Source organism: Lissotriton vulgaris, chromosome 12, assembly GCF_964263255.1.
Source record: "Lissotriton vulgaris chromosome 12, aLisVul1.2, whole genome shotgun sequence".
NCBI classification, from domain to species: Eukaryota; Metazoa; Chordata; class Amphibia; order Caudata; family Salamandridae; genus Lissotriton; species Lissotriton vulgaris.
In genome coordinates this window covers 49425142-49445753 of record NC_141700.1, presented here as the reverse complement: position 1 = coordinate 49445753, position 20612 = coordinate 49425142, and the positions used below count along the sequence as shown (strand labels likewise).

The following is a 20612-nucleotide window of genomic DNA, read 5'->3' as shown; positions in this document are numbered from 1 at the left end:
ACCACTCAGTGCCACATAATTACACGCCACATAATTACACTCTACTGATTAGACTGCGCTCAATGCAACATACACTCCAAATACCACTCAGTGCCACATAATTACACTCTACTGATTAGACTGCGCTCAATGCAACATACAATACACTCCAAATACCACTCAGTGCCACATAATTACACGCCACATAATTACACTCTACTGATTAGACTGCGCTCAATGCAACATACACTCCAAATACCACTCAGTGCCACATAATTACACGCCACATAATTACACTCCACTGATTAGACTGCGCTCAATGCAACATACACTCCAAATACAGTTCAGTGCCACATAATTACACACCACATAATTACACTGCACTCAATGCAACATACACTCCAAATACAACTCAGTGCCACATAATTACACACCACATAATTACACTGCACTCAATGCAACATACACTCCAAATACAACTCAGTGCCACATAATTACACGCCACATAATTACACTGCACTCAATGCAACATGCACTCCAAATACCACTCAGTGCCACATAATTACACGCCACATAATTACACTGCACTCAACATCTAAGTCACGTAAATACAACACATATTGCATTACAAATGCTATAGGTGTCACATTTGCGAAAGTTAAAACTATTGGCATTGTAAATGACAAAGCTATTAATTTTGGTATTTTCAAAACCAACAGATAAATATAAAATTTGTCATTTACAATACCAACAGCTCAAACTTTCCTAATGCGAGACCTATTGCATTGCAAATGCTTGTTTTTGTTTTCTTATCTCTGAATAGTCTGCCTTTTTGAGGTGTCCCTTTTGTTTTCACAGGCACCAATGCTGACTGCCATTTAACAACTGAATCAATCACACAAAAGCTGATGGGGGATGCTTGCAATAAGTCTAACTGCTGGTAATAGCTCGGGGTAGCATTCCAACCCATCGTTCTTTTGCTCAACATGGCACCTCAATTTGGACCCAGCCATATGCAAATCAGTCTTGATCTGCTCCAATTGGAACAGTTCAGCCCGAACTGCCAATCCAGGTCCTCCTTGAACCAGAACACAAGCAACGCAGGTCCGGTTTCACCCTTGTTATGAGTTCAGATGCCGGGCATAGCTTGGTTATATAGCACAGTGAGCACAAGACCCACATCTGGGCATATTTGTTTGTTTGTTATACCACCCTAAGTGGGCATGGGCCACAGAGCCACACCAGTCATTGGCTGTATTGTAAATGGAGCTTTAGCGTTTTAACTAAAAATGTGTGCACATCCACCTAAAATAGTCCATTTCAGTGTCATGGCTGGTGTGCCAAGCACTGTGATGTTTATTTTTTTTCCTTTTGTCTTTGAAAGCGTATGCCTAACACCCTTATTTTGTACTTTTTTTTCTTTACTTTCAATCTTAACTTGTATTGCATATACAGTAAGAAACAAAAATAGATCGCACGCCAAGGACAGCACTATTGGCGCTGCCAATGCTTGTTGATAATGGGCGGAAGAATAGATTTTTAGAACCTAGGGGGTACAAGGCACATTAAAAGCTACCAGTCACTGCCCCAGACAGGAGGCTTTACAGTCATGTTGGCAGGCAGCATGGCATGTCCTTGGCAGCCAGTGTAGCCATATTCAAATTTCGAGCGCCTTCATGCATTCCACTTGAAGTAGTGTGCCGCATAATGTTTATTAATAAAGGTGTCTGTTTTCCAACCTTGCCTCTACGTTAGGCTTAACCTACCCGAGCCCCCAATGTTGCTTTATTACAATATGATAATTTCATTCCGAATACTGAATTACAGGCTCCGAAAATCTAATTACCAACACACCCTTTTAACCAACCACTTTGAATTTATGTGCACTTGACAGAGGGATTTTGAGCATAATTGTTCCTAATTTATTCTACATATTTTACATGAGTCAAATCTGATTATGTTAATTATTCTTCCTTTCCTTTGTACGTGTCAAATGTGTCACTGCGGGGCGTCGAACAGAAAAAAAACAGAGTGAAACAGCAGGGGCTGTGTGGGGTTATTATTATTATTGCATTTATTGAGCGCACAGCTACCCGGAGGTTTCCCGGCGCTTGCCTTGGGAACCCGTCCTGGTTTTTCCCTGTGAGATAGCCCCTACAGGGCATCGACAAGGTGAAAGCCAGGCATCCCACCGCAGGGGGCCGTTGTGGAGATTAAGCAAGCTTAATGCCCAGAGTTGCAGAGTGAGAACCCATGATTAGAGCAGGCACCGAAGCGAGAATGATCGAGTCCGTGGACATTTGAGCTCAAGACCCTGCCGCGTCGGGAATTGAACCCTGGTCCCGGGTCTGACCTCAGCTTCCGGGTCTGCCTGCTCTACACCTTGAGCCACACTTCTCCACCGTTGTATGTCTGTGTGCTCACACCGCCACCCAGGTGATATTCGGGGGCTACGCGTACAGTGTGTCTAATCTAGGTCTTAATCCAGGCCATGTTTTATTGATAACCTCTGCTTATGCAAGTGAGTTCCATTAGATTCACTGCATGCACATTTATCTTGGGTATCCTGAAAATCAGGACTGGATCTAGCAAATCTGCGGTAAGGTTTGTCTAATCTAGATCTCAATCCAAGCCAATTTTTCTTGATTACCATTGCTTATGTAAATAAGTTCCATTTAGATTCATCGCATGCACAGTTATCTTGGGTATCCAGAAAATGTGGCACTGCTGGATCTGTGGTAAGGGGAGTCTAATCTAGATCTGAATCCAGGCCATGTTTTCTTGATAACCACTGCTTATATAAATCCGTTCCATTTAGATTCATTGTATGGACATTCATCTTGGTTATCCTGAAAATCAGACTGGATCCGACAGGCCTAGGCCTGCAGTAAAGTGTGTCTAATCAAGATCTGAATCCAGGCCATGTCTTCTTGATAACCACTGCTTATGCAAATGAGTTCCATTTAGATTCACTGCATGTACATTTATCTTGGGTATTTCGAAAATCAGGACTGGATCCAGAAGGCCTCGATCTGCAGTAAAGTGTGTCTAACCTAGATCTGAATCCATGCCATGTTTTCTTGATAACCATTGCTTCTGTAAATCAGTTCCATTTAGATTCATTGTATGCACATTTATCTTGGGTATCCTGAGAATCAGGACTGGATCCAGTAGGCCTCGATCTGCAGTAAGGTGCGTCTAATCTAGATCTGAATCCAGGCCATGTTTTCTTGATAACTATTGCTTATGTAAAGGAGTTCCATTTAGATTCCTTGCATGTTCATTTATCTTGGGTATCCTGAAAATGAGGACTGGATCCAGCACTCCTAGATCTGCTGTAAGATTTGTCTAATCTAGATCTGAATCCAGGCCATGTTTTCTTGATAACTACTTATGTAAATGAGTTCCATTTACATTCATTGCATGTTCATTTATCTTGGGTATCCTGAAAATGAGGACTGGATCCAGCACTCCTAGATCTGCGGTAAGGGTTGTCTAATCTAGATCGGAATCCAGACCATGTTTTCTTGATAACCACTGCCTATGTGACTAAGTTCTATTTAGATTTAGTGCATGCACAGTTATCTTGGGTATCCTGAAAATCAGGATTGGATCCGGCACTGCTGGATCTGTGGTAAAATGAGTCTAATCTAGATATGAATCCAGGCCATGTTTTCTTGATAACCACTGCTTATATAAATCAGCTCCATTTAGATTCAGTGCATGCACATTTATCTTGGGTATCCTGAAAATTAGGACTGGATCCGACAGGCCTAGACCTGCAGTAAGGTGTGTCTAATCTAGATCTGAATCCATGCCTTGTTTTCTTGATAACTACTGCTTATGTAAATGAGTTCCATTTAGATTCATTGCATGTTCATTTATTCTGGGTATCCTGAAAATGAGGACTGGATCCGGCACTCCTAGATCTGCGGTAAGGTGAGTCAAATCTAGATCTGAATCCAGGCCATGTTTTCTTGATAACCATTGATTTTGTAAATCAGTTCCATTTAGATTCATTGCATGTACATTTATCTTGGATATTATGAAAATCTGGACTGGATCTGGTACTGCTGGAACTGTGGTGGGTACCAGTTATGTATACTTAAATATGTCAGCGAATGGGATGGGTTAACTGGTTCAAATTTTTGTTGCGTAAGTGAGACTATACGCTCATTCAGCTCACGATGGGTCTATCACTCAAATTTGTAGGCCAGCTGTAGCCAGCCATTGCATTAAATTTTTTCTTTAAAATGTCACCTCTGTGAAAGGATCTTCTTCAGTGAAAAATAACTTGCAATTAAAGCAAGAACAACCCTTCATGGCCAACGGGAGTGAGGCTAATGTATAGAAAATAGTACAATTGTCCCGGGTGCTCATTGACTGAATTACCTTGTATATCACTTATAACACCCCATGCAATCTGTGAAATCGATCACAACGATTCAATAGTAGATTTCATGAACGAAGAAATTCATTCACCACCAGCCACTCTTCTCTGTCGCTGTAAGTGTTGGAATAAATCCAGTATATATCCGCGGCAATATATACATTTTAATTAGGGCAGATTTCTCAGTGTTTCTGTAAACTGAACATACATATATCTAAAACAATGGACAAAAACACTGTAAAACACCCAGGTTGCTCGGACACAGATCACATTTCAGTAAAATATTGCATTAACCTATACAGAAAATGTTAAGTATCAATGCATCAAATGGACAACTAGGGGAAGGGGTGTCAATGTTTTGACCTGAAATGACTCCTTGGGTCTCATCAGGACATAGTCATCTGTCTAATGCCCCACTGTTGTACACTTTCTGCTAGATGACTACCACCATATTGTCGAGTCACGTGTCGGAAGCGATCCTGATCACAGCCCGTCTCACCGTGTAACCATCAAGGCAGCGCGTACATTGACCTTGTGGGCAATCAAATCCTCTCACTGAGATCAAGCCAGCTCCTGAGTAATCAATAATCAACGCGTGTACATGCGGGAACCATCTCCAAAGGCTTGTTGTTGTGTCCCTTCTGGTACCCTTATGATATATGTGAAATGATCTGTTGGACATAGTATCATAAGCAAAGAACCATCTCAAAGGTTTCCAGAATATTGATAATTTCCTTTAATGACATAGCGAGAAAATTGAAATCCACTCAGCGTGGGGTTCTGCTGAATATTCGGGTTCCTCCAAGAAACAAGCTCAGGCCGAAGTACCTGGGTGTGCAAATGCCCAAATACAAATTCTCACTGGGCAACGTCCACTTATTTTGCTTCAGAGATTAGAGTCATAAACCCAAAGTAAAGGCATAATGTTTTTCACTGCAAAACACATATGACTTTTCTGGAGTGAATAGTATCCTTTGCATAGAAACAATCTTTTCACCCCTCACACTCCCTGTCTCTTTATGTCATGAATGCCGAGGCTGCCTGGTCTTAATTCCACCTCACGCTTCTTTCTTCCACCCTCCACTTCCTGTCTGTTTAACTCATGAATACCGAGGCGGCCTGGTCTTGATTCCACCTCATGCCTCTTTCTTCCACCCCCTACACTTCCTGTCTCTTTATCTCATGAATACCGAGGCTGCCTGGTCTTGATTCCACCTCACACCTCTTTCTTCTGCCCCCTACTGTTTGTGTCTCTTTCTCTCATGAATACAGAGGCTGCCTGGTCTTGATTCTACCTCATGCCTCTTTCTTCAACACCTGGTGGCCTTTAAACCTCGGCCCCGTCCCCAGCCCTAAGCAGGTAGTGAAGAACCTGCGTGTCCGGCTGGATCAAGGCCTGTCCCTAAAAGAACACGTAAATCAAACAGCCGGGTCCTGTTTCCACGTAATTGGACTACTCAAAAGAGTGTTTCCATTACTACCAGACTCCTCCAGGAAAACTCTTGTTCAGGCCCTGGTGCTCAGTCGCCTGGACTATTGTAATGGGTTACTTATATCTGCCAACAACAGTTTACACAGTAGGCTCCAGGTGGTTCAAAACACCGCCACAAGGCTGGTCTTAAATGCCCCCCCCAGATCTCCCTCTCGCCCCCTACTGGACCAGCTTCATTGATTACCGATTCGACAACGAGTCAATTTCAAAACCTGTTGCATCATCCACAAGGGCTTACACAACTTGGGGCCCACGTATTTGGCGGAAAAGTTTGTTCCCTATAATCCTACATGCACTCTCCGCTCCAGCAATCAGTCCCTACTTCAAATCCCCCCAATTAGAAGGGCGAGACTGGGCGGACAGGCTCTTTCCTACCTGGGCCCACGTCTTCGGAACACACTTAGGCTTTGCACCAACCATCTGACATTTAGGAAATTGCTGAAAACCTTCTTGTTTCAAATGTAGCTCTTCCTTTAAAATCCTGAGAGCCTTACTCTCTATCTACTAGGCGAATTAAGCGCAGAGATATTCCTCCGGGAGTCTATTCCAGCGCTATATAAACCTATAAATAAATAAATTCCTGCTTTTGCCCTTTGTTACTGTTTTACTATCTTTCTCATTCTACTTCTTTCTTCCTTTTGCTCTGATTCAAAATCCTCTGCTGAATAAGTCCCAGTCCCAAAAAATGAATGCCGATGCCCAGCACCTGCAAGCACCAGCAAAAATTAACCATTGTCTGTCTGAGTTATGGAACGCTTGATGTAAGAGTATTTTGAGTGAACGAGGGTTTCACCAGGACTCCCAGGGAAGACTCAAGTTGGATATAGACTGAGGTATGGATAACATCACTGCTCCTGGTGGGGACAGGAGCCTATAGGTATCTTACAGAAGCTACAGTCTGCACCTGCAAATACTTAATAACAGGGCATATGGATGAAGAAAAGGAGGTGCCTACGTGTTGCTACCAAAAATGCAAGCACATCGATGAATTAAACAATAACAACTCAATATAATTTGGTAAAATGAAAAAAGACACAAATAAGCCACACTGTGGCGGAATAGATTTCAGAAGAAACAGATTTACTATTTTTTTTATAGCTTGGTATCTAATGTGTTATTTCAACCGTCTCCCTCTTTCTCTCTCTTTCTCTCTCTCTTTACAGCAGGCAAATCTCTTTTGGATTTACAGCGGCTCTGCCTGAAGCCGCAGGAGAAGCTCGCTGCATTCTGCAGTCCTGTTGCAGCGCTGACTACGAGGCAACGCGGGAACGAGGACGCCAGGTGATGGGTGTAATCAATATGATGGCAAGATGTCAGTCCTGACCTTCGCAACCCACTTGGGAACATTTTGTTTTAATTCATCTGTGCTCAGCCAACAACCCACTTGGGAAAACAGTAAAGTACCACAAGATCCAGAATGCCCCGGTGTGACACGCCCATGAGGCGGGAACTTTCGATTGTTTGGTACTTTAAGAACAGTGACGCTGATGCGCAGACACACTGCACCCCTGAAGAAATGCTCACGCATGAAACGCGTCGGGTGAACTGAACCATGGCGAAGCTGCTGACACTTTGTGCATCTTGAATCCCTCACGAACTAAAGGCACATTTGAACCTCCTAGAGTGGCTCTCCTTTACAGCAGGCAAATCTCTTTTGGATGTATGTATATATGTATGTGTGTGTATATTTATATGTATGTATTTAAGAATGAATATATGTCAAGTCAAGTCAAGTCAAGAGATTTATATAGCACGCTACATACCCAGAGGATCTCAAGGCGCTGGAGGGAGGGTGGGGAATTACTTGTCGAATATCCAAGTTTTAAGTTGCTTTCTGAATGCTAGGTGGTTCTGAGTAAGGCGAAGGTGAGTGGGAAGTGAGTTCCAGGTTTTAGCTGCCAGGTAGGAGAAGGATATACCTCCCATGGTGGTTTTGTTTATGCGAGGTACAGTGGCAAGGGCTTGGTTGGAGGATCGCAGCTGACGGGAGGGGGTGTAGAAGGACAATTGTGTGTTGAGGCATTCGGGCCCAAGTTCGTAAAGTGCTTTGTGTGCGTGGGTTAGGAGGCGGAAAGTAATCCTCTTATTTACGGGGAGCCAGTGGAGGTTTTTCAGGTGACCAGAGATGTGTTCTTTACGCGGGATGTCTAGTATGAGCCTGGCTGAAGCGTTCTGGATGCGTTGGAGTTTTTCTGGAGTTTTGCGGTGGTACCGGCGTATAGTGTGTTTCCGTAGTCCAGGCGGCTCGTGACCCGTGCGTGGGTGACCGTTTTTCTAGTTTCGGTGGGGATCCAGCGAAATGTTTTTTTGAGCATGCGAAGAATGTTGAAGCAAGATGATGAAACAGCGTTGACTTGTCTGGTCATCGAGAGTGAGGAGTCCAGGATGACGCCCAGGTTCCGTGCATGGTCCGTCGGGATGAGGGCTTTTCCAAGGGCTTCTGGCCACCAAGAGTCATCCCAGGCGGAGGGGGAGGTGCCTAAGATGAGGACTTCTGTTTTGTCTGAGTTCAGTTTCAGACGGCTGTGCTTCATCCACTCGGCTACTTCTTTCATTCCTTCGTGTAAGTTGGTTTTGGCGGTGTTAGGGTCTTTGGTGAGTGATAGGATCAGTTGAGTGTCATCCGCGTAGGAGATGATGTTGAGATTGTGTTGGCGATCGATGGCCGCAAGGGGGCTCATGTATACGTTGAAGAGGGTGGGGCTGAGTGACGATCCTTGTGGCACGCCGCAGATGACTTCAGAGGCCTTTGACTTGAATGGTGGGAGGCGGACTCTCTGTGTTCTTCCGGTGAGGAACGAGGTGATCCATTTCAGTGCTTTTCCTTGGATTCCTACGTCTCTGAGGCGCTGTAGAAGGGTGCTGTGACAGACTGTGTCGAAGGCAGCGGAGAGGTCGAGGAGGATGAGGGCGACTGTGTCTCCATTGTCCAGTAGAGTTCGAATGTCGTCTGTTGCTGCGATGAGGGCGGTTTCAGTGCTGTGTTTGGCTCGGAAGCCGGACTGTGAGGAGTCGAGGGATTTGTTGGTTTCGAGGAAGGCGGTGAGCTGGTTGTTGACAGCTTTCTCAATGACTTTGGCCGGGAATGGAAGAAGCGAGATGGGGCGGTAGTTTTTGAGTTCGGTGGGGTCAGCTGTGGGTTTTTTCAGAAGGGCGCTGAGTTCTGCGTGTTTTCAGCTTTCCGGGAAGGTGGCGGAGTTGAGGGAGCAGTTGATGACATCTCGGAGGTGTGGTGCTATGATGGAGTCTGCTTTGTTGAAGATGTGGTGAGGGCATGGGTCAGTTGGGGATCCTGAGTGGATGGAGTTCATCAGGCGGATGGTGTCCTCAGTGGAGATTGGGTTCCAGTCGTTAAGGATGTTCAAGGGGGGTGAAGGTCCTGCAGAAGATTGGGTGGGTTGGTCTTCGGGTCGGTTGTCGAAGCTGTTGTGGATGTCTGCGATTTTGTTGTGGAAGAAGGAAGCTAGGGAGTCGCAGAGGGCTTGGGAGGGGGTGATGTCGTTGGAGTTGGCAATGGGGTTGGTGAATTCTTTGACGATGTTGAATAATTCCTTGCTGTTGTGGGCGTTGTTATCTAGACGGTCTTTGAATGCGGCTTTCTTGGCAGACCGGATTAGTTGGTGGTGTATGCGGGTGGCGTTTTTGAAGGCGTCCCTGATGCTGGTGTTAGGATCTTTTTTCCAGGCCTTTTCGAGGGAGCAACAGTGTTTCTTCGATTTCTTAAGATCATCGTTGAACCAGGAGGCGTTTTTGCTGCCTAGCTTGATTTGGCGTTATTTCAACGGTGCTAGGATGTCGGCGCTGTTGGATAGCCATTGGGTGAGGTTAATGGCTGCTTGGTCGGGGTTTGAGGAGTGGGCGGGGGGGGTTAGTAGAAGCGATGAGGAGATCTGGTCGCTGGTGATTTTGTTCCAGTTTCTTCGCAGGGTGGGTTGAGGATGGTTGTGGATTGTGGTCTTATTGTAGGTAAAGTGAACGCAGCTGTGGTCCGTCCAGTGAAGAGTTGTGGTGTGACTGAATGAGATATGTTTGCTGGAGGTGAAGATAGGGTCGAGCGTGTGACCTGCGATGTGGGTGGGCGTAGAGACAAGTTGTTTGAGTCCGAGGTCGGCGTGATTGTCCAGAAGGGTGGTGGTGCTGCTGTCGTTGCTCTTTTCCAGGTGAAAATTGAGGTCTCCCAATAGAATGTAGTCCCCGGAGGGGAGGGCGTGTGGGGTGATAAAGTCAGTGATGTCGTCACTGAATTGTGCACGGGGTCCTGGAGGCCAGTAGATATATATATATATACATATATATATATATATATATATATATATACATATATATATATATATATATATATATATATATATATATATATATATATATATATATATATATATATATATCCTGAACAGCTAATTCTTCCTTAAGGCCTGTAGGGCTGGGAACGTGTCAGTTGCATATCTGACACAGGATTGACTCAGCTCCAGCCCTACAGGCGTCTAACAAGCATTTATGGAAATCTTCTCATGTCCGTGTAAGCCAGTCCCCCCTGCCTCTTCATCTCTGGCCGAGGGGACGTTTATTTTGCTCCAGAGGTTGCTCGCTGCCAGTTCCCGCTGGTGAGTGAGCTCCTCATAATGGCTTTATCACATTGCTTATTTGTGTAACTTCCACACGCAGCCAGAGAGTGACGTGCGTCCTGCTCTGCGTCACAGAGTAAATCCTTCAGGGGAAGGAAAGAAACTTTAAAACTTGGAAGCAGGTCCGGAGCTGCAGACACATCCCCAGACCAAAGCTGCGAGCGGGCTGGGACATTCCTGTCAGGGAAGCAGGTCTCCTGGACTCAACATGTTTCTGTATTTTTGGTTTGTCACTTTCTTGGCTTTTTATGGCGCGTCAAGTCAATCGTCCTCTGGAAGAGGTAAGATTAAAATGCAATTTCTGCTGTGCATTGCTGAAAAAAATGCATTTATCTGTTTAGTATATTATTACAATTTTATAGCGCCGACATGGTGTTTTATTGCAATTTAGGCTCATTGCAAATACATAGAAGTGAATTACTTACGTTTTTTCCCTCATTTAAAACTTATTTTAGACTGTCTTAATTCAGGAAATATTGGTCCTATTAACAAAGATGTTTCCCTTGCTTAAGACTCTCATGACACAGAATATATAGTCATAAACCTGTCTAAGATGAGGACAGTACCCTTTTAGGATAGGACCCCTTTCCACCCTTAATATAATCCCAAGGGTGTTTTAAGGCAGGAAATGCAGCTTTAGGACTGTCTTTAACCTAAAGGCTGTTACAGACCGCTCCTAAGACTGTCTCAGGCCAGAATAAACAGCTTGTAAACCAGGGCCATCTCTCCTGGCTTAGGCCAGTCCTAAAGCTGTTTGAAAGGAGCTATCCAGAGGCGCTCTAGAAGGTTGCTATGCGTGATGACGTCACCTTGTGTTTTAAGACGTACTGTGATGTCATTCCCAGTAAAAAGCCAGAAAGTTGAGTCTTAAAAATATCTCAAGTCTAGAACTACAACAGGCTGAGTGACGTCTGTTCTGGGCATATTTTAGTTTTTTTGGGGTAAGGTCAAAGCCCCTTCACAACAGGGCCCCTTTACTGGTTTTATGGCTGTCCCAAGCCAGCTCAGGCTAAGTGTCTTGTGCAATGTTTGATTTCTAATCCATAGGTTGCCCGAAGGTCTTCGTGTGAGTGAGAAGCAGCCATTATGTGTTTGAACTCAGACAGGGCTCCTCACCAGGATCATACAGGGTAAAACGTCCCTACATCTGAAGACAACCCTACAGAAGACGTGCCTGCGATGTAAATAACAGGCAGCTCTCTCCTTTTCAATAGAATTCTCAGAATTCGAGGCGGGAAAACTGCAAACCGACTCCAGCACGAGCATTTATTGTCTTAACAATTATTGTGGCAGCCCCCGCGCTTCTCTCTCGTCTGACACACGCTTTGATTCCTCGGTTCTTTCTGTTTTTAATGCATTCTTCATGTTTTTTCGCTCGCTTCCCTTTATTTTTGATAAGAAGTGTGGCACAGCGAGCCACATCACGTTCTGTTTGGATGTGGTTAGAATGGGTGCCAAAGGGCCATCCCATATGCTGAGAGAATGCACCGAGGATTCATAAAGAAATTTGTAACATGTCCAATGGCTGTCCTGCCTGGATGTCAGTCCCAGAAATGTCCTTACATATTCCCTGCTGGGACAACTTTTAAAAACTCGTGCCATGCCCGCTGATAGTTAGTGATTGGAGGGGTTTGGTCGCCTGGTCAAGTGCTTTAGCGTGTTTATTGAGGGTCTATTTAGGACTTTTGGCAGAGCGGTGGCGTGGTGGTTCCCTATACATGGAGTTACCAATGTCCCTGGGATTGGTAATACCTGGACAAAGTTAGCGGTCAATAGTGCAGCAGGTGCAGTGGCACCAGGGCCCAGAGGTATGAAGACCTCAGTTCACCCCATCTTGTGATAGACTTTTCACTATTAAACCAGTAGATGCAGGGCCCAACTTCCTTTCTTGTATTACGGGGCCCAGGGAGCCCTGCTACACCAATACACCAGGGGTGGGGAAATGCAGTCCATTCACCGGGCCACTAATAATGAGGGCCTTTAAGAGGATGGCGGCAGCATGGCCACGGAGGGGGTCAGTCAGACGCAGACACGGCGGGGTCCCTAACCTCACCACTCAGACGAGGACCTCAGTCTGAGCTGCCAAGCAACGCGGCATCCAATCAGGAACTTGATCGGAATTGCCCTGACCTGCCTTCTACCCTCTTCATTTGAGATTTTGTTGCATTTGTTGATTGTTCTCTGATCATATTTCTTACCAATGTCTTTTTACAAGGCTAAATTGTATGCAACCTTGGCTTTCAATTTGCAGGGACTGTATGTATCAATTTTTAAACTTTCCTTTTTTAATTTTCATGGGCACTTTGCCATTCCAGCCATTTTGAAATGTTTCCACCATCAGTATTAGGGTATCCTTTATTGTATTTTAACCAATATATGCTGCTTTTGTTTCTGCATGTCTGAGAAAGTATGCCTCAAAGACATGTTTGGAAATTCTGAAAGCTACTGCAACATTTTTCCCAAAACTTTTCTGCTACCACTCCACTGTGCGTTAAGAGTTGAGATACTCTAGGCATTCACTCAAACAACTTACACAACAGCAGTGCAGAATATTGCACTTGTCACTGTTTGTTGTACAAAGTGATAGTGAGAAAGACATGAAAGTGCCTGAGGTTCTAAGAGCAATCTCTTCTTTTCTTCTTCAGCAAGGTTACAGGCTCGAGTAATAGTCTGGCAAACAAATATCCCGGCTTGTGGTTAAGGGACACCATTTTCCATTGTGCACTGTGCATACATACCATGTACAACATAATATGACAGTTAAAAAAAAATGATATTAAGGTAATTTAAAAATATTAAAAAAAAACTTTTTGGATGGGATTTCTAAAGGTGTCTGTAATATCTAGACCTGTAAGAAAGTTTTTTCCTTTTCCTTTATTTATTTTATTTTTGGTGTAGATCTTTGGTTGACCGTGGCGTTCCCTGCCTCGGTTGATTTATATGCGCTTGCCTTGCAGCGCCTGTGGCTGGCCATATGTGGTGTATGACTTACCCTAGCGCTTCGACGAAGTACAAATGAGTCTGTTTGGGCTGCAGTATTACTGTAGTAGATGGGGGGTGAACTTTTGTATCCTACAAATGAATATATATATATATATATATATATATATATACACACACTTGTCCTAGTTCTACATCAGGGGCGTCGTAAACCCCCAGCTTTAGCAGATACTGTGGGGGTGGCGTTCATGATGGGTCTCTTCTGTCTGCAACTCAGCAGACAAAAGCTCATAATTAATGGGAAGGTGAGTGAGTGAAAGGTTGGGTGGGAAGGTGAGTGAGTGAAAGGTTGGGTGGGTGGGTGAGTGAAGGGATAGGTGCATGGATGAATGAGAGAAAAGATGTATGTGAGGATGGATGAGTGAAAGGGAGGAAGGATGGATGGGTGTGTAAAAGGGTGGATGGATGATGAGAGAAAAGATAGGTGAATGAGTAAGTGAAAGGATGGATGATGAGTGAAAGGATAAATGAACGGTGGATGGATGGAGGGAAAGGCCGGGTGGTGGGTTGAAAGGATGGATGGAAGGATGGGTGAGTGAAATAATGGATAAATGAGTGAAGGGGATAAATATGGATAGCTGGATGAAAGGGTGGGTGGATAGATAAGTGAAAGGGTAAATGGATGATGAGTGAATGAAAGGATGGATGATGAGTCAAAAGGTAAATGGATGGATGGATGTGTAAGTGAGAAGATGAAAGGACAAATGAGTAAGAGGATGGATGTAACGATGGGCGAGTGAAAGGGAGGGAGAATGGATGGATGGATGGATTAATGAAAGGGTGAGTGGGTTAATGGATGGATGGATGTGTGAGTGAAAAGATGAAAGGACGAATGAGTAAGAGGATGGATGTAAGGATGGGCAAGTGAAAGGGAGGAAGAATGGATGGATGGATTAATGAAAGGGTGAGTGGGTAAATGGATGGATGTGTGAGTGAAATGGTAGATGAATGAAAGAGTGTAAGGATGGATGTAAGGATGGGTGAGTGAAAGGAAGGATGGGTGGATGGATGAGTGAGAGGGTAAATTGTGGATGAGTGAAAGGGTGGATGGATGATGAGAGAAAGGATGGATGGATAAGAGAGTGAAAGGATGTAGCGATAAGTGAAAGGGAAGGTGGAGGAAGGATCAACAGATGGATGGATAGACTGAGTGAAACAGTAGATGGATGAGTGAAAGGATTGATGAATGAATGACTTAAAATATGGATGTATGGATCGATGGATAAAGGAGGATAGGTAAGTGAAAGGATGGATGACTGAAGGATAGGATGGATAGGTTTGAAGATAGATGGATAGGTTTAAATATGGATGTGCAGGCGGATGGACAGAATGGGGACTGATTGAATGTTTGATGAAAGATTAAATAAACGACAGAATGTAAAGGTGAAATGGTGATTATCAGCAGGTGGGTGGGTGGGAGGATGAAAAGAATGGATCGATGCTTGGATGGAAGAGACAAGCACGCTCTCCTGGGGAGGGTCGTAATGACTTGCTTCTCTTGCTTGGTGCCATAAGAGCTTTGGTTTCAAGTGTGTGGGGGGAGGGGTATTTCCTTTTTTCTGGCTACGCTCCTGTACTTCACAGTATTACTAACTTTCAGGTACTATGATAATCTTACACCAGGTGATTCCAAATACACTCCAAAGTACTATTGACTGATCCATGATATAGGTCATACACAGATGCATATAATGACCTATGCAATAAATAAACAATAAATATAATTCAATAGGAAAAAGTCATCAATATAGACAAGTAATTCTGTAATAATGAGATACTGAAAAGTCTTCAAAGTAGTCATGGCAAACTGCAATCATTAGAAAAAGGAACACCAAAATACAGGTGTGTATTCATTTGGTTTGTGTTACATTTGCTAAGGATTTTGTCAAGAGTGTCATATAAATAAAGTTTCACACATTTTTTGCTTGTGCAATTTTTTTTATTTCTTTATTAGTGGCACAAACGGAAGCACAAATGCTTGCAGAGATGAGGCAGTCCAACACAGTGCTGAAGGAAGTCAGAGACCTGCTGAAACAACAGGTGAGGTGATAAGAAGTGAAGTATTTGTGAATCTGCAAATTCCTCGACGGCAATGTATTTGAAATATTCTCTGTTCCCCAAGTGACTGATACCTCTCTAAGGCCCTAATTATTAGTGGGACTGAAAGGGGGACAGGGTACTTACAAAACTTGGCAAATACCATTACCCCAGAGTGAGGGATTTAGGAAGTGCTGTCCCTCCCTCCCAAGCTGAGAATTCCCGTAAAAAATTGTAAATTACCTGCGGAATTGGTGCATTCCGGATGCATCAGAAAATACCAGATATTTGTACTCTTGTAAATTTCATGTGACCTGTCAAAATGTACCTAGAGAAAACGACGGCGCTTCAGTGTTTAGTGGACAATCAGTCCTATCTCAGTCTAAATATAGATTTGCAGGGGTTCATATTCAGCCCCACACATCGAAAGAGGGCCTCTCACATAACTTCACAGAATGCTTCCCTTTCCATAAACTATATAGAGATAGAGCATGGCTCATAGTCATAGACATGTTATGTGGCATACAAAGTGTATTTCATGTGTGCAAATAGTTAGTCCAGTTACTTCGTTTAGAAGAAAAAAATAAAAATAAAAATACTAAAAATATTGCATTCTGGAGAGTATCATAAAAAAATACAATTCCTAATCACTATGTGTGATTTCAAATTTGCGCACTATATGTATGATATCTACACTTTGAAAATATGTGTCATAGGAACGACGTCCTAAAATGTGTGATTTTACCATACAGTATTAATTTATGTTTAAATATTCAGGCAATGCTGACAGGGATGACACTATATTCACAACTCAATAACTTCAGAAAAGAAATGATTCAATACCCCCGCCCAGAATAGTTTCATACCCTAATACCAAGGCAATTATCTTTCAATAATACAGTTATTTGGAGTAAATTTACTTTTTTGGGAACTTATAAAGCTTTCCAGGAGTATTCTCCAGAAGCAGGTACAGACACAGGCTTCATACTACAAAAAGCTGTGTAAATTCCGACTTACACACATTCAACACATGAATATACTCAGTTTACATTTACGAGGGCTTAAATATCAAGCATGAGAGCGGTTGCAATGTGTAGCTTTCTTTTCCTCCTTGGAGAAAATATTGTTCTCTGCAGAGGAATCCTTACCCCAGACGCACTCATTTCAGGGGGTCCCTTCCAATTCCCACCATGGAAATGAATTCACTCCTGCTGCTGCTAGTAGTAAACCTCCACCGTTTTCCAGGGTGCGGATGGCCAAAACTAAAGTTTGAATGTACAGATTTAAGGCAACCAGTCACAAACACAATAATGTAGTGTTAATCAATGGACAATACACTGTCAGAAAGAACCAAAGACAACACTTTATTTTACAAAAGTACAATGTGAATACAAGCTGGTACTTTTACAGCTTTTTTCAAACTTTGTATGCATTCAGTAAAACTTTTTACAAAGGTAAATTCACCTCTCTGTGGACAACACACTTGGCTTCACCTTTATGCATTTAAGTTGTATTTACGTATGGTAAGATTTTTTGAATCGGATACAGTGAGTTTGGAAAGTATACTATTTTGCCAGAAAAATCTGAGGGGTTGTAGCTGTGGACCATGTAAGCCCCTGAATGGTATTTGTGTATGTATGTATGTATGTATGTATGTATTTATGTATGTATGTATGTATGTATGTATATGATAGTTGTGTAGTGCAAACCTACTCAAAAGGCAGCAGAGAGTTGTACCTGTACATGGTGTCCTTGCAAGGTGATTTAGACACAGGGCTAGTAAGATGTACGTGGGACAACTTTGTGTTCTATCAAGCCGGATAACTTTCGTCACTCTGGACTGAACATGATCAAAACACATGAATTCCATTATTCCACTGTGCCATAAATATCTGGAAGGGAATTCTGTCTCACCAAAATCAACCAGTAATGATATACAATGCATATATTGGCCCTGTTAATCAGATCTCATTCACCAAATATTAACAGTTTACACTTATGATTATCGCAAAATTTGATTTGTTTTTATGATCACGAGAACCCCCAAATGCTAAGTCACTACATTTAAAACAAAAGTGTAGATTTACAGAACAAAAATCGTCCCAGGCATAAATGTTCAAACCATGCCCACACTGCCAAAGGACATGACTAGAATGGGGTCAAGGGTCACCATTTGGTCACAGGAGTCCATCCTACTGTGAAATGCGCCCTCTCCTCCAATCTACTGGGGGAATGTCAGAGTGGAACATGGCCTGTCCTGCCACGTAGATTTCCATGCATATTCCTAGACATAATGTAGTGACTTTCCCACCATGCGAGGAGTAATCATTTTTACAAATAGGGTTACCGTACAAACGGACCTGAACATTAGTTTTCATTCTTAACTTTTGTAGGAGGCTGGCTTAGTATATAGTGCACACCTATGTAAGTGTAGCACCCTGCACTAATCCAGACAACCCAAGGGTCTCACCAAAATGCAGGAGAGTCAGAGCAGGCCCGAGCAAGCAGGGCAGCCCACTGAAATAAAAGAAGACCCTCAAGAGGACCCACAGGCCAAAGGCAAAGGAGTCGCGAGAGGTCCTCGAGCAGCTCACCAGAGATGCAGGCCAACGGCGCAGAGGATGCAGTGTGGAAGAAGATCTTGGTAGGATGAGATGCTGGAGGCTGGAGCTTCTTGTAGCCCGAAGATCTCTGGGGGACTTGCTGAGAAGACAGTGCAGGTCTCAAGGAGTTGCAGAACCACCACCTGTGTTGCTAAGCCTTTCGAAGTCCGCGGGACGTCAGGAGCAGCAGATCGATCAGCTTAGTTGCGGTGTCTGCAGATGCAGGGGAGTGACTCCTTCACTCCAAGGGAGATTCCTTCGGGTGTCTTTGATGCCCACAGGCCCGTAGAAGAACCTGTATGGAGCACAAGCACAGATGATGCAGAAAACGTGCACGACGAAGAGACCAGGAGCAGCAGGATTCTTCCTTGATGCAGTCTCGGGTCCCAAAGCGAAGTCCAAGGTGCCCAGACGGTGGACGTTGAAGTGGTTTCAGATCTGAATCTTCTCCCATGATGAATCTGAAGAGCCACCCACAGGTAAGCCCTTAAGCACCCTAGGGAAAGGGTTGGGATGATTCAGGGATCCCTCCCTGAGGAGCGGCTGGACAGAGGGGAGGATACTCCCATGTCCTTTGTCTAGTTTTGCGCCAGTGAGGGGGCCATGGGCTCCCTGAACTGGTTGCAACTGGAGTATGCAAGGATGGCACCAAATGTGCCCTTCAAAGCAGTCTGGTGGTGCTGGCAAGCGCACCCAACTCAGCCCAATACACTGAGTCCTGTCTGGGAGGTGGTCCCACCTCCCTGTGACAGGAAACCTATTGTACTACCTTCCCCTGCTCGAGCTCGGCTCAACAGCAGGAGGGCAGACTTGTGTCGGTCTGTAGTCGGCAGCAGCACTAGCTTGCTGTTAGACCCTGGAAGGCTGGCACCGGGAGTACAGGCAGGCTCTCTAGGGAGCCCCCAAGTAAATGGAACCCTACATCCAACTCTGGAATAGGTGTTGGGATGGGATTCCAACATGTTTGATACTAAACATGACTGGTTTCGGTGCAGCCAATATATAATTAGACATCTCGTAATTGACTTGATGCTCACTATATGTATTAAATGGCTGACTGCACTTACAATGCATGGAGAATGAACTCTGGGATTTGTAGGGGTGTCCTCCTCATGCAGGGGCACCCTCACACTTATAACCTAACACCCTGCCTTTAGGTTTGAAAGGCCTGCCTTAGGGGTAACCTATAGTTTTAAGTGCAGTGACCTCAGATATAAGGAAACGTATATCTGTTGTGAGTGGTGCTAGCACCAGCTTATACAGGCTGCAATGGCAGGCCTGTTATCACAGTTCGAGTGGACCCTCATGGGTGGCATAATACATGCCTCACCCCAAGGGGAACCCCTGGTGTACCAATGCCCTGGGTACCTTAGTACCATATACTTGTGACTTTTAAGGGTACACCAGTAGCCAATTGGTAAGGTACCAAAGTACTTACCATTGTAAAATCTAGGGAGAGAGCACAGTGACTGGGGTCCCAGGCAGACTAGTCAAAAACACACAGACACCAGGCAAAATGTGGGGATAACCATGACAGAAGGATCCTACCTTCCTATAAGTTTCTCCAAATAGAGCACGTACAGGACTGTCAAAGGTTGTTAGTGGAACGTATTGCATCCAATAGCCCTCTTACATCAGTAGTTTTGCTACTCATGTTGCAGATGGATATAAAAACACTTTAGGGGCGTTAGGGTACACCAACCAATTTGTGACTTTGCGGGTGTTCACCACCTTTCCAGTACCAGGTTCCCACAATCAACCCTAAGATTACAAATGCCAAAATTCCAGCTTATTTATGGTATTTTAGTTTCCACCTGCAAGTGTCTAGGTCTGCAGATCTTAATTCTATAAATCATCATTTGCCCTTTCCAGATGAATTGCCACGTGAAACGTACAAAATGTTTTAAGAGTCGGCCTTTAATTCTAATTTTCAGGCACTGAAATCCATTGGGAAGAATCAGAGTCTGGTTGTGACTCAACTTCCTCTGAGGCACTCCCATATTCTCTGTCACTCTGCCCAAAATGGTAGAAACTCAGAAAAACATGGCTATTCCCCATGCTCTGGTTATAGAGTCGGTTTCCGCTTACCCCACGCCTTCATTTTGTTTATGAGCATGTAAAAATGAGAAAGATCACCATTCCATAAACATTTACTCATCCTTAGAACTGTAAATATTGGATTGCCTCAAATGACCCCCTCGCAATCAAAAAATTCATTTTGCCGTCATTATTGATTTAAAGCAGACCTTTCAATTTTCTTACTTGTGTTTTGCACACTTCGATATCAACATTTTGTTAGATGATTTAAAGATTTTTAAATGAAGCTACAAAATATTATTTTCCAAAAAGGGATTAGAACCAAGAGGAAAAAAATTAGAATTAGATCATATTTGGACACTGTAGGAAAGTGCAATGAAAAACCCAATGCAGATGCCTGAGTTACTGCATAATGTGTTTTGGAGATGTGAATCCGGATATCGCTGCTG

General features: G+C 43.8%; 1 protein-coding gene across 1 annotated transcript in view; it reads left to right on the top strand.

Moving 5' to 3' along the window:
- The first annotated feature begins 10609 nt into the window (after window positions 1–10609).
- COMP (cartilage oligomeric matrix protein) overlaps window positions 10610–20612 on the top strand; it is a 125924-nt gene continuing 115921 nt past the window's right edge. Inside the window, exons 1-2 of the mRNA XM_086947033.1 lie at window positions 10610–10767; window positions 15441–15526. Coding sequence (XP_086803159.1) covers window positions 10695–10767; window positions 15441–15526 — 159 coding nt within the window. The 5' untranslated portion in view covers window positions 10610–10694. The remainder of the gene's footprint in view (window positions 10768–15440; window positions 15527–20612) is intronic.